The following is a 13,322-nucleotide window of genomic DNA, read 5'->3' as shown; positions in this document are numbered from 1 at the left end:
ATGCAGTCAGTAAAGCTGCGTCTCTCACTCTGTGCAGCTCTGCTCCCTCCTGCTGGCCACATGTGCACGTACTTGTGCCTTAAACCGGGGAAACCCAACTGCAGGAGATCTGAATATTCATTTAACCACACAGCGCTCCATCAGAGCTCTTTGCAGGTTCCCTGCTCAAAGTGACGCATGTTTTGGGGTAACCGCTGTTACTGAACAGACCGCAAAGGAAAATACTGAGTTTGCATCTTGGGAGTCACAGGGCACTGAGAATCCGGACACCTGTGCTGAGAGTTGGATTTGGTCATCAGAGCAAGATTATTCCTGTGGTAATCTGAGGGTGCGAGGGAAACAGTGATTTGGGGAGGATAGGATACTTTTTATAGCTGTCACATTTTTTGCAACACAGTGTTTGTGGGTCCCTGACATGGACAATCAGAGATGTGGCGGCTGAGGTTCTGTAGTGGAAATGCTTTTCTTCTGCTATTGAAGCCCAAATCCCCCTCCAACAGTCTCAGAGTAAAGAATCTGGAAATATTAGTTTGCCTCAGCAGGCAAAGCCTCTGGTAGCCAGCGGTGCTGTGTGACCGCTGTGTCACTTGCCACCTCTGTCACTGAGTGTAAAGACAGCGTAAAAACCAGGTGCTTTGGAAAGCTCCCCCAGTCTCTGCTGATGTTCAAAATCGGTCTCATGTGCACCCTGAAAATACACATGGAGACAGGACAAGCAGATCTCAGGAAGGTCTGGCCCTGCAGGCCGGACGTCCCCAATCCCGCATCACCATCTGATGCCATCGCACAGCCTTCTGATGTCACATAGCGTTTCCAGGATGATCCCCGGCTGTCCCCAGGGTCCCCTGGTCGCTGCCACCACAACCTCTCTTGCCACATCTCTGGCAGCCCTCACTGGCAACCTCTCTTGCCACATCTCTGGCTGCTCTCACTGCTCGCCACGCTCTGTGCCGCAGAGACGAAGCAGACGCAGACGTTGTCGTCCTCATCCCTTTCGACGGCCGCGGCTGAGACAGGTGAAGTGCGGAGACTCCTGCTTCCCTGCCATAGCTCTGCAGCAGCCATGAGCTCCATTGTGCACCTTGGGACTTCATCCCCAGGCCCTGAACAAATCCAGTGGCGGGGAATGCACAACTGCTGTGGGCAAGGGGTCTGGACACCCTCATCGTAAAATCTGTTATCAAGAGTTCTGGCGTTCTCTGGTGAGACAGGACTTGCACTGCACAAGACCAAGATGTCACCAATGGATGACTGAGATCGTTTAAAGAACCACTGTCAAAGATATTAGCAAAAGTGCTTTTAATATGATGTCGGAAAAATGCAACTGAACCAAGTTCCGTGGCAAGGTTCACTAGTAACGTACAGCAAAATCATTTGAACAGTGATTCAAAACTACTGAGGCACAAAACAAAGTACCAAGGCACAATTCTGCTTTTTCCTCAGGCTTTCAAAGCATCTCCCAGCATGGACGGAGCTTTCGTGGGCACTTGGAGACCTCATCGCCCACGGGGCCTCATCTCGGCCCAGTTCACCAGCCCTGGACCCAAATACTCAGTCCAGGGGACAACGGGTAAGACAAGGATCAGAGCGGTGCGTGGCACGGTGAGCACACCCGTCACAAAATCAGCTACAAACCTGCTTCCCTTTTCTTCCTAGGTTACATCAACCACAACCCCACCAAAGTCAAAGCCCCCGCGTACACCTGCAGAGGGGCAAAAGCTCCTGCGGAAGGCGGCTGCTCCCCAGGCCCTCGCTATTACGTGGAGCCCTCCATGACCAGGACTGGGAAGTACGTGGCTCCAGCCTACGCCATCACTGGACTTCCCAGGATAAAGACGGAGATCACACCTGGACCCAGTGAGTAACATTCCTCCAGCTCTTTGTTCGGACAAGGCAAATACATTTTCACATTTCCCTGCCATAGTGGTGCAAAGGATAGATGGCTACAAAAGATAGACGGGTACAAAAGATAGATGGCTACAAAAGACAGATGGCTACAAACGATAGATGGGTACAAAAGATAGATGGGTACAAAAGATAGATGGGTACAAAAGATAGATGGGTACAAAAGGCTCAGCTCACCCTTTCAATGAGCTGTCGATGTTTTCCGGCAGCTGGCACTTCTGCAGCTGTTAGGGAGAGCAGCTCTTGGTGAAATTGCCTCCCTGGATTGAGAAAAACGCCAGAACTTCACCGCTTTTGTGCTGTTGTCCTCTGCCCTAGGCGATTACAGCCTGGAGAAGTCCAACCGACACATCTTTAAGTGCCCGCCTGAGCCATCCATGGCCTTCCGGAACAGGGGAGTCAAAACCGACTTCACTCCAGGTACGTGACCACAGGGAGATGGAAACCCTTGTGGCTGGGGAGGCCTCTGGTGACAATCTGCTGCTCAGCTTTTCAACCAGAGTCAATGAGGAAAGGGAGCAGATATCCTTCATGCTGCCCTGAGCAGGCTTTGCAGGGTGCCTGTCTCTGCCCCAGAGGTTTCTTCTCTTCCCGTTCCTCTTGCAGGTCCCGGCACCTACACCTTGCCCAGGGTGCTGGGCCCCAACACGGCGCACACGCCTGCCAGCCCGTGCTACTCCATGAAGAGCAGGAGTCAGCGGGGTCGCTACGATGCTGATCTCGCCAAGGTGAGAGTCACATCCAGGGGCCGCAAAAACACACAAAGAGAAAAATCGCTGCCCACACCTCCACCAACTTGCACTAGAAGGGCTGTGTGGTTCCCAAATCCTTTGCCCAGCTCGCTGAACTGGCGCATCCTGTGCAGGGAATGGGTAAGAACAAACACCGGCTATTTTCACCCAGCAGCTCCCCTGACTCTCTTACAGACCCCAGGCCCTGCGGCGCTCCCAAAGATCCAGCTGGACGTTTTCAAAACCAGAGCTCCCGGGTACACCATGGGAACCCGAACTCAGCTCCGAGAAAAGACGGTCAAACCGGGGCCGGCGGATTACCGCACGGGAAGGGTAAGGCAGCTGCCTTCTGCTCCTGCGCGGCTTTGCCAAAGCATCTCCCCTTCCGCTGGGGCTGCCTTGAGCTGCACAGGGTCCTGCTGCAGTGAGAAGCTGCAGGACAGCCCTCCTGTCCCTTCCCTTGTCCCCAGCCCAGCAGGGGGAAGGCAAGGAACACTGCTTTACCTCACAAGGGACAAGCAGACACAGCTCCCAGCCTTCCTAATGCTGGGAAGACGAATTAGGAGGGGACAGGAGTCCAGCAAATCTGGCTGGAGCTCAACATCCTCTGGACTCAGACCCAGCTTTTCACACCAGCTGTGATGAGCTTTTCTGTCTGTTAACTGCTGAAATCTAGACTTTTCTTTTACTGTCCTCAAAAACAAACTCAGTGGATGCCTTTTACCTGCTGCTAAACTGGTTTTCTCTTTTGCTTACATACGTCCCTCATAACGAGAAGGAAATGCAGTGAATCACAGCCTCAGGACATCTCGAGTGCTCTGCTCATACTTGAGGTTTCCAACAAGCGTGCTGCACGAATAGGTGCAGCGAGCTGGAGGCCGCAAGGCACACGTACAGCGATGTGTGAGGAGGAGCTGCCAGTGCCCATGGGCACCCTTGTTCCGGCAGACGGCCGTCGCTGAGGACAAGTCTGCTGGGTCAGGACACTGAACTGCGCTGCACCCACAGCCAGCCCTGACCAAACAGAGACACAGAGAGATGCAGAGTGACTGTCCAGAAACGGCACTGGGCTCGGGGCCACGGGCAGGGCAACAGGCACCCAGACAAGCGATGACAAGGGCCCATGGTCACCATTTCCTCCTTTACTCCTACCAGGTGGAGCTGATCAAGCCCCAGGCACCTGCAGCCACGTTTGGACTGCGCCATTCCGTGTACACCACTCCCCTGATCCTCGACGTTTGAGATGTGTTGAATAAAACAACGTGTTGCTCAGAGAGGTTTTCTCTTCACCTTGAGACAAGGGGAGGGGTTTCTGTGGGTGAGGAAGAGCTGCTTGCTCTGTTTAACCCTACAAGCAGCAAAAACCCTACAAGGTTCAGAATGGAGAGCAGTCCGAAGTGGAAGCAACAGCTCTAACTGCACATTTTCTCCTGATTGCCCTAACACAACCAAACGAGGACCCTGATTGCTCACTTCACCCTGGACGTGTCTTGTTCTTCCTCTGACACCTGCTGCACACCTGGCTGAGGACAGATACAATCCACACAGTGCGACTGGAGCTGAACGCTGCACCCCAAAACCAGCCGGGTCCTTCCCTGCACGCTCTCAGCAGAGAGCAGAGCATCCTGGGGACAGCTCAGGAAAAATAATCACTAATTCCTGTTTGAAAAGGCAAAAAGTAGTGATACAGCAAGGATTTCTCCTGGGTGATACGGGATATTTTTTATTGGTTTGCCATGATGTGCCTTGGAGGCTCAATTACATAGTTATGACTTTGGACAGTAACACTTTGGTTTTGGTCACTAGTGCTATGTCATTGTAGGACGTTCTTTGACCAGAGACACGTTTCAGGTGTCAGACCAGGGCTGCCCAAAGCACTCTTGCTCTGAACCAGCTCGTACAAGCCTGCATGTTTGCAATCATTAGAGCTTTATCCTGGGATACGCGATGGGGGACACAGAGAAGTGTCTGCAGGGGAAATCGGTGATTTGCACATTGGAGACTTTGGTCGAGCCCCAGCAAACGTCAAGTGCCAGCAAACTCTGTGCAAACCGTGCACAGACACAGCCTGGAAACACACACACGACCTGGAAACACACACACGAAATGGAAACACACACATGACCTGGAAACACGGGCACAACCTGGGAGCACAGGCAGCAGGAGCCCGAGACAGCTCCAGTTCGTCTCCTCTGCCAGTGTCCAGCTGCAAACTCAAGACATTGGAGAACATCCGCTGCCTCAGGCAGCCCTGCGGTAGAGACACCTCACCTGAGGTTCACACGCCTTGGCTTCCCATGTTTCAAACTCCTGAGATTAATAGGAAATGTTTAAATGTTTTTATTTATATGTTTAAGATTTAGAGGTATTCTGATGATCAGGAAGAAAAAAGAATTACAAATTGGAAAAGGATTCCTGCAAGTTGCCTTTGCAGAGAAAGCGCAAAGGCCAGTCAAGCCTGGATGAACTACCCCGTGTCCTGAGAACCTCATGTCCGTCTGTCCAGCCCTCCAGGGATGGTGACTCCAGCACTGCCCTGGGCAGCCTGTTCCAATGCCCCACAGCCCTTTGGGGAAGAAATTGTTCCCACATCCAACCTCAACCTCCCCTGGTGCATCTTGAGGCCGTTTCCTCTTGTCCTGACGTTTGTTCCTTGGGAAAAACGACAAATTCATCAGATGTTTCCAGCTGATGTCATTACCACCTTGCACAAAACTTTCTTTTCGGAGTAGCAGGGATGAAGTGGATCTATACCATGACACTGATCTATACCACACTATGCTGCCCTGCTTGCTAAGGCCTTTGGGTCACTGGATCTGGTACTGTTGGACTTAAGTCCCGACCAACACAAGAAAAGAGCATTTTTAAGGATGCCAGAGCAATGAAGACATTTGTGTACAATGGGACATTCCACTCTATGGCTCGAACAGGACCTGAGGAGCATCAATTCCTAAAAGTTTTACTCCACTTGAAATATGGCATCTATAAATCTATACGATGCTGAAACCAGGCATGAAGAAAGGAAAACTCATGACTACTGTAAAGCCCATGTAATAAAACTGCCCAGATTTAAGATCACAGATATATTCCAAATATCTCATCGCCACCATTGCACTTGCAGGCTCTTGTCCTGCGTGGGGACTCCAACCATTCCATCCTCTGCACGGCTTCTGAGACCATGGAATAGCCCTGGGGGATGAAAATTTGGGCGTGAGTCGACATTGTGAGCTGGCAGCTCAGAAGGCCCATGGTATCCTGGGCTGCACCTTGGGCTGTGAGGTCACAGAGCCGCTCTGTGTCACACCCTGGTGTGTAGTGCTGTGCACGGACACCGCTCCGGCAGTGCTGGCAGCGGCAGCAGCGGCGGCAGCAGCATCTGCAGCGGCAGCAGCATTTGCAGCGGCAGCAGCTGAAGCAGAAGCGCCAGCATTTGCAGCAGCGGCGGCAGTGGCCAAAGCAGCAGCAGCATTGGCAGTAGCAGCATTTGCTGCAGCAGCTGCAGTGGCCACAGAAGCAGCAGCAGCATTAGTGGCAGAGCTAGTGGCAGTGCCACAATGCAGGGGTGGGGGGCCATAACCCCCTCGCTCCTCTTTATCCTCCTCCTCCTGGCTCTGCAAGCCCGGGAGGTCGAGGCAGCGCCGTATGGAGAACGGGGAACTCGTAGGCGGGCAGGTGGGGATGGGCACCCAGCCCAGAGATCTCCCAGTAAGGAATCCTCGAGGATCCGTGTGTTTGCCCATCCAGCCCTTGAGGGCTGTTACATGCGGCCTGGAAACAGTATTTTGAGAGCTGCCAGGTGCCAGTCAACAGGTCACCCCCACCCCTCTGCAGCTTTGGGAACCTCCACCCACGTCTGGGTCCCACATCATTACCTGACCTCCCCTCCAGTCACCACAGGTCACTGAGAAAGAAGCAGATGACAAGATCTAATGGAATGTGCTTGATTCCAGATGTGCCTGTAGCCGATGGCCTTGCGACTCCTCAGCCGGCTCTTGTCTGGGAGCATCACGGCGATCCCTCAGGTCTGTTGTTGAACGAGTGAGCATTTAGGGTTTAATATTCTGAAGACGTCCATTGAAATATTTCCTGGGAGTTTCTCTGTTGTGTCTGTCTGCAGACACGGCTGGACGCAATGGAAATCCAGGGTACCAGCTGGCTCCCAGGGCTGACACTCGGGGCGGTCTCATGGGTAGGTTGTGGCTTTTAACTTCCTTGGGGAGCTGCCAGCTCAAAGCTGTTCAGTGATGACGGGATCACAGTGTGTGATGGAAACTCCTCGTGGGTGTTCAGGTGCAGGTGTGAACACCGGGAGGGCTTTTCCAGCCTCGCAGCTCACTCGGCATCGCGAGGGTGAGTGCTCGGCCTTGGCTGACTTCACGGGCTGAGCACTCGTGTTCAGTATTTTATTTCTCAGGAATGTAACTTTCTACTTTCCGTTAAGGTCCTCAAAGAACAAGGCCTAAGGTATTAAGACGAAAACCTTCCCAGCATAAATCAGTCCTCAACCAAGTCCTGGAGTTACTGGACAAAGTAGAGCATGGTGGGTATATATCGCTCTAGAGCAGAAGACTTGGGAAGTGGAGGTTTAGATACACGTGCTCCTCAGAAGGGCGCTTTCCCTGACTAAATTGACACCCTCAAATGCTCTGGCTTTGTTTCTGAGTGTTATCAATGTATTCTGAGAAATATTGCCTCCTGAAGATATTGGTTCTTGAAGAGGTTACTTCTCATTAAACTGATTCCATTTCTTTCTAAAGACCTGAGCCATGACACTGGGGAGACCGTGGCGATGCAGAACAGAGGCGACCAGGTAGTGCCGATCTACGATGAAGGGACTTGGACAATGAAATCACGAGGCATGCCAGGTAATTGCTGTCCTTTGGTCATCCACTGTCATGAACCAAAACCCCTGTGTCTGCAGGCTCTTCAGCAGCCAAACTCTTGCCTTGAGTGCCCCCCCAGCACAAGGGAGGGGTCCCTCCTGTGCACTGAGGTCCAAAGGGATGCACTGAGAGATCGAGCACGGTTTAGGGGGAACCTGCCCCGAACTCCTGCATCCTCTGCTGAGGCTTTACCTTTCTGTGATTCTTGGCAGAGCTGCCCAACCCCGGGGAAGCCCGCCAGGCTGGAATCAACGGCCTCCTTGACAAGATTCCAGGTACGGAGCAGCCTTGCAGGGCCAGAAGTGGGAGACAAGGCCTGAAGGCTGGGGGCATGCGAGCAGTGCCCGTGCTGGAGCAAAGGCAAAGGGGGGAGCGGGGTTCAGGTGTCTCCCCATGGGCCGGACTCTGTCCTCCTGGGGTGTGGGTTCCCCGGGGAGGGAGAGCTGGGGGTGGCATTCCCTGACACAGGGATGGGTTTTGTCTGTCTCGCTCCAAGGGACAGTTGATCAAACTGCTGTCAGATCTCGTGTGCAGAAAACACTAAGGTACAGAATTGTTCATCCAGGTTGGAGCACCAAGAATAAGAACAATACTACTGACACCGCGACCTACAAGAACCACTGCTTAGAAGCCGTCGTGGGGGTCTTGGGCTCCATCCTGTTTGGGATAGTGCTGTTTTGTGCATGCTGGCTGTGCAAGAGGAGAATACAAAAGTGAGTTGTTGAGCAGGGGCTGTTGCCAAACTCCTGTATCAGATGGTGGCCATTAGCCTTGAAACATTTAGAGGCAGGATATTCTGAAGTGCCCGCTTAGTTACTGGCCAAACTCCACTGAGGTTCCTGCTGAAGGATGGTTTAACTGACCGCTCAGCTCCTGGCTGCTCTTTAACAAAACCTGCTCTTGCTGTTCCAAGTGTTAGTTAAAAGTGGCTCTGCCCAACAAGAGCTGACCCAGCAACAGATGTAGGCAGAGCAAGGCCAGGAATAAAAATGAGGGATGACATTGTCATGGACAGGGAGAATCACAATAGTGATGTGTTCCTACCAGCAGAAATCACCCTGTTGGGTCCTGCTGTAAATCCCAGGTGTTCACCTCGGCCAGGGTGTCCCTGCAGCTCCAACTGCAGCTCCCCCGTGCAGCCGGGTGCCCGCACCCCACGGGTCGCCCAGCGCTGCCCCGCAGCCTCGCACCCCCCGGCACCACGGCCACGGCGGGGCCTCAGCAGCCTCTTCTCTCCGCAGGCGCCGCGAAGCCAAGGCCAAGGCAGCTGGGAACGCGGCATAACAATAAACACAGTTGAGCAGCACAATTGTCTGGAACTCACCAGTTCTGCGCCGAACTTCATGTCAGGGCACGCAGGGAGGTGGATGCCGCGGTGCCAGCGGGCAGGGAGCTGGGCGGGGGACGCTCCGTCGGGCTGGGGCGACACAGCTTCCCTGGTGGGACCGGCCTGCGGAGCTGGGCCAGAAGACGGAGCTGTAGGGGCCTCCAGGAGGTGCCCCCATCTCCCCTGCCACGGTGCTTCCAAAGCTTCACTCTCACTGACCCAGTGATGCACACACTGGCTCCCACTTCCTCCCCGACTGCAGCACCGAGTTGCTTCCCCCCGAGCTTCCTCCTGATGATGCTGAAAGGACCCCCCATGTCACCTCCATTCCCCTGGGGCCAGGACCAGCTGCTTAGGCTGCTCCACCATCACCACACCTGGAACAGAGCCCAGAAAGGCCTCTCCTCACCTTGGGCTCCCAGACAGAAGGTGGCAGCACCCAAAGCCGTTGCTGGCCCTCCCCTCGGCAGCTCTGCCGACACCAGAGATCTGCGCTTCCTGGAATCAGAGAATCATTCTGGTATGAAAAGCCCCTCGAGCTTATGGAGTCCACCCATAACCCACCCCCGGCACTGCCCCGTGTCCTGAGAACCTCATGTCTGTCTGTCCAGCCCTCCAGGGATGGTGACTCCAGCACTGCCCTGGGCAGCCTGTTCCAATGCCCCACAGCCCTTTGGGGAACAAATTGTTCCTAAATCCAACCTCAACCTCCCCTGGCGCAACTTGAGGCCGTTTCCTCTGCTCCTGGCGCTTGTTCCTGGGGAGCAGAGCCCGACCCCCCTGGCTCCAAGCTCCTTTCAGGCAGTTCAGAGATCAGAAGGTCTCCCCTCAGCTCCTGTTCTCCAGCTGAACCCCCAGGTCCCTCAGCCGCTCCATCACACTTGTGCTCCAGCCCCTCACCAGCTCCGTTCCCTTCTCTCAACTCACTCCAGCACCTCAAGGGCTTTCATGAGGTGACCCCGCCACCCCTGGGACCAACAAGTTGTGTTTTGAGGTGATTCTAGTGCTCCTGGTCCCACTATTTTCTGTGCTGAAGTGACCCCAGCACCTTGGTGCTGCTATTTTGAGCCCTGAGCTGAGGGGCCCAAAACTGCTCCAGGGGTTCCAGGTTTGGCCTCCCCAGGTCCCAACACAGGGACGGTCACTGTCCTGGGCCTGCTGGCCACAGTGTTGATTCCTCTGGCATTTTGTCCACACCAGAGCCGGGCTCACAGACCCTCCACACAGTGCTGCAGCTCTCGGTGCACCCCACGGGGCTGGGGGGCTGCAGACCCGCCTTATTGAGCCCACAGGGTGCTGGAGCTCACCCCTGCCCAGGTGTCCTCAAACTGGAAGCACTGGGATCACCCTAGAGCTGGGCACCCTCGAAATGGGAGCACCAACCACCCTAAAGCAGAACTCCACCAAACCAGGAGTGTTCACAGAGCTGGGGCTCCCCGCAGGGATCTCTCCCCCATAACTGTGTTGCTTAAACCGGGAGTACTGGGATCCTCTGCAAGCTGGATCCTCTTCCTGACCAGGACCTCTTGGATCCCAGTGTTCCCAGCAGGGTCACTAGTTGACACAGACCACAAGGCATCCTGAACTGGGGGGACACCACCCCTCCGATGTGTAGGGCAGGGGGTTGTTGCAGCCCTGCAGCTACAGGGGGAACCCTGGCAGGGGGGGTCTCTTCCCAATTTGCAGCACCGAGAACCCCAGGGATTGGCTCTGCACTGGGACCCACTGCCAGCACCTGTTCACTCTGGATCCTACTGAGAACCTTCTGTATCCACACTGTAGGGGATCCTCAAGCCACCCCAGCACCCACCTCCTTCCCTCTCTGCCAGCCCTACACACCAACCACCCCAGAGAGGCAGAGAGAAGGGGGCCAACTGTGGTTTAACTCGTTTTATTTAGACTCATAAAGGTAATTGAGGCCCGTCTGGACCATGCACATCGGGCTGAGACCCAGTAGAAACGCAGCAGTACGTCAGGAGCGGGGCAGGATGGGGTGAGCTGCAGCGGGGCACAGTGCCCGGGCTGCCAAGGAATGGTCCGCTGTTGAGAGGAGGGTTCACGAGAGCTGCCCGCAGTCGGTGATGGTGATCTTCTTGCTTGTTTTGCCATCTTTGGAGCCACAGCGCTCCATGGCCTCCACCACGTTCATCCCCTCCTTGACGCGGCCGAAGACAACGTGCTTGCCATCCAACCTGTGGGAGAAGCACCGATCACATCTGCCACCCGCCATCCCCACGCGAGGGCCACGTGTCACCTCCCTGCGGGGGGACCCTCGAGCTCGCCCTCCCCTTACCACTCGGTCTTGGCAGTGCAGATGAAGAACTGGGAACCGTTTGTGTTGGGGCCAGCGTTGGCCATGGACAGGATGCCAGGGCCTGTGTGCTTCAGGATGAAGTTCTCATCGGGGAACTTCTCCCCATAGATGGATTTGCCGCCGGTGCCATTGTGGCGCGTGAAGTCGCCACCCTGCAACAGCGGCGTTTCACGTCACCGACTCGCCAACCGGGTGCACAGAGCCCGCAGGCAGAGCTGCCTTCCCACCCCAGATCCGCCAGCACCCACCTCCGAAACCCAGAAGCAGCCCCAGATCTCACCCACCCACCTCCCTGCTGCAGCGGGAGCGCCACGCACCTGGCACATGAACCCAGGAATGATTCTGTGGAAGCAGGACCCCTTGTAGCCAAATCCCTTCTCACCGGTGCTCAGGGCACGGAAGTTTTCTGAAAAGAAAGAGGAAAACTGCTGTGCACGGCTCATTTTGGCCCGAATCCAGGAGAGCATCCGCGTTTGGTGCGGCCATGATGCTGCCAGCACTGCTTTACCAACCTGCTGTCTTGGGGACCTTGTCTGCAAACAGCTGCAAAGAGAGGAGAGGCCGTTAGTCAGGTTGGGGGGAAGACCGACCACCCCCACCCCGGGGGCACCCCCAGCTTTCGGGGATCCCCCCCCTCGCTGCTCAGCGAGCCCCTTCGGGAGCTGGATCCTGGCCGCGCCTGCAGAGCGCTCCCCACGTCCCGCTTTCATCTGGAGACATCTGGAAACTCTGAACTAACAGACATGGCATCCCAACGAGTTTAAATATGCTGCGCGTCTCACCAGCGGCGCAGATGCGCATTCGTTCTGCTGCTCGGCAATAAATTAAAGCCAAAAAAAAGCCGCCCGATCTGACTCCTGCCCTCCCCAGCAGAGCTGCCGCCGCCGTCCCGCTGCCTCCGGGGGGCCTGCGGGCGGGCAGGCGCCATCCGCAGGGCGAGCGCGCTCCCCGCGGCTCTGCCCGGAGCTGGAGCGCAGCCCCGGCCGTGCCGAGGATGCTTCACCCCCCCGGGGCGGCCGCTTGGCGGGGCGCGAACGTGCTTCGCCTTCCGGGCGACAATCCCCCCGGGGATCGGGTTGCGGCCGCTGTCGCTGCCCGCCGGGAGCACAACGGGAGCATCTCCCGGGGAGGGGGACGCGGCTCGTTGCGCTGCTCCGAGCCGGGGGGACGGGGACAAAATGGCGGCGCGGGCAGCAGCCGCGGCCCCGATGCTGCGGCGGGGGAAGGCGCCGCGGCCAAACCCCCGGGGCGGAGCGGATCCCCCGCCGGCAAAAGGCGGCCCCGGCGGGAACGCCCGCAGGTGCGGAGGGCCGGGGTTCCCGCGGGCACGCCCCGGGCGGGCTCCGCAGCCGCATCCTCCGCCGCGGAGCCGCGCCGGCTCTTTGTTCCCTGCCCGGGACCGGCGCGCCGCTACCGCCCCCCAGCCCCATCGCCCCCCCAGGCGCGGGAGCCACGTGGAGGTGGCGCGGGCTCCCCGCCGCCCCCCCGGCCGCGCAGGCGCAGCCCCCCCCGCCCCTCCCTCCGCAACGGCCCCCGCGGGGAAATGGCGGCACCGCGCCCCCCTCCCCCCACCTCCCCCCCCCCCACCTCGAAGGTGACGCGGCCCAGGGGCTCGCCGTTGGCGGCGATGTCGAAGAAGACGGTGGGGTTGGCCATGGCGGGCGCGGCGTGAGCGGGGGGGAAGGCGGCGGCGGCGACGACGACTCCGTGCGGCGGGCGCGGCGCGGCGCAGCAGAAGGCGCGGAGCTCCCCGCCGCCCTCTATATAGGGCCGGGGAAAGCCCGCCTCCCCCGCGGCACCGGCCAACAGCCGCTGGCCTTGTGGCGGAGTGGCGGGGCGAGCGGCCAATCGACGGCGACGCGTTTGAAAAAAGGGGGGGGGGGGAAGGCGGGGGCGGGAAGGGCGCGGCGCGCGTGCGCGATGTCTGCGGGTTTTGGGGGGGAAGGGGGATGGCGGCGGCGGGGCCAGTGCGGGCCCGGTGCGCAGAGTGGGCCGGGGATGGCCCGGCATGCGGGACGGGCCGCAGCCGCATCGGCCTCTATTGGGGCGCTCGGGCAGCCCCGAGCCGCAGCTCCCGCCTGGGAGAAGCCCCAGGGGCCGCCCCCCCGCAGCACTGGGCGAGGAACCCCGGCCACGCTGCCCTGATGGCGGCGGGCACGGTT

The 13,322-nt window shown here is 57.4% G+C and overlaps 2 protein-coding genes across 2 annotated transcripts; one reads left to right on the top strand and one right to left on the bottom strand.

The window, feature by feature from the left end:
* The first annotated feature begins 1,283 nt into the window (after positions 1–1,283).
* Positions 1,284–4,616, top strand: LOC102091866 (ciliary microtubule associated protein 1A). The gene is made up of 6 exons (XM_065041194.1): positions 1,284–1,570; positions 1,657–1,857; positions 2,224–2,325; positions 2,512–2,633; positions 2,832–2,969; positions 3,792–4,616. Exons 1-6 carry the CDS (start codon positions 1,465–1,467, stop codon positions 3,876–3,878), a joined length of 756 nt encoding a protein of 251 aa, XP_064897266.1. The 5' UTR covers positions 1,284–1,464; the 3' UTR covers positions 3,879–4,616.
* A 6,105-nt stretch (positions 4,617–10,721) lies between these two features.
* Positions 10,722–12,951, bottom strand: PPIA (peptidylprolyl isomerase A). Its single transcript, XM_065041193.1, has 5 exons — positions 12,748–12,951; positions 11,673–11,703; positions 11,478–11,566; positions 11,140–11,312; positions 10,722–11,038 (listed from the first exon to the last, which is right to left on the bottom strand). Exons 1-5 carry the CDS (start codon positions 12,814–12,816, stop codon positions 10,903–10,905), a joined length of 498 nt encoding a protein of 165 aa, XP_064897265.1. The 5' UTR covers positions 12,817–12,951; the 3' UTR covers positions 10,722–10,902.
* Between the last annotated feature and the right edge of the window lie 371 nt (positions 12,952–13,322).

This window comes from Columba livia, chromosome 25 (genome assembly GCF_036013475.1).
Source record: "Columba livia isolate bColLiv1 breed racing homer chromosome 25, bColLiv1.pat.W.v2, whole genome shotgun sequence".
Lineage (NCBI taxonomy): Eukaryota > Metazoa > Chordata > Aves > Columbiformes > Columbidae > Columba > Columba livia.
The sequence above is the reverse complement of the archived record's forward strand: the minus strand, read 5'-3'. Positions and strand labels throughout refer to the sequence as shown.

What these genes read in the sequence shown, in the direction of transcription:
- LOC102091866 (XM_065041194.1), top strand. Translation starts at nt 1,465, where the DNA reads ATGGACGGAGCTTTCGTGGGCACTTGGAGACCTCATCGCCCACGGGGC. An exon ending in GGAGATCACACCTGGACCCA is followed by an intron (nt 1,858 to 2,223) that starts GTGAGTAACATT and finishes CCTCTGCCCTAG; the next exon opens with GCGATTACAGCCTGGAGAAG. An exon ending in CAAAACCGACTTCACTCCAG is followed by an intron (nt 2,326 to 2,511) that starts GTACGTGACCAC and finishes TTCCTCTTGCAG; the next exon opens with GTCCCGGCACCTACACCTTG.
- PPIA (XM_065041193.1), bottom strand. Translation starts at nt 12,816, where the DNA reads ATGGCCAACCCCACCGTCTTCTTCGACATCGCCGCCAACGGCGAGCCC. An exon ending in CAAGGTCCCCAAGACAGCAG is followed by an intron (nt 11,567 to 11,672) that starts GTTGGTAAAGCA and finishes CTTTCTTTTCAG; the next exon opens with AAAACTTCCGTGCCCTGAGC. An exon ending in TTCCTGGGTTCATGTGCCAG is followed by an intron (nt 11,313 to 11,477) that starts GTGCGTGGCGCT and finishes CCGCTGTTGCAG; the next exon opens with GGTGGCGACTTCACGCGCCA.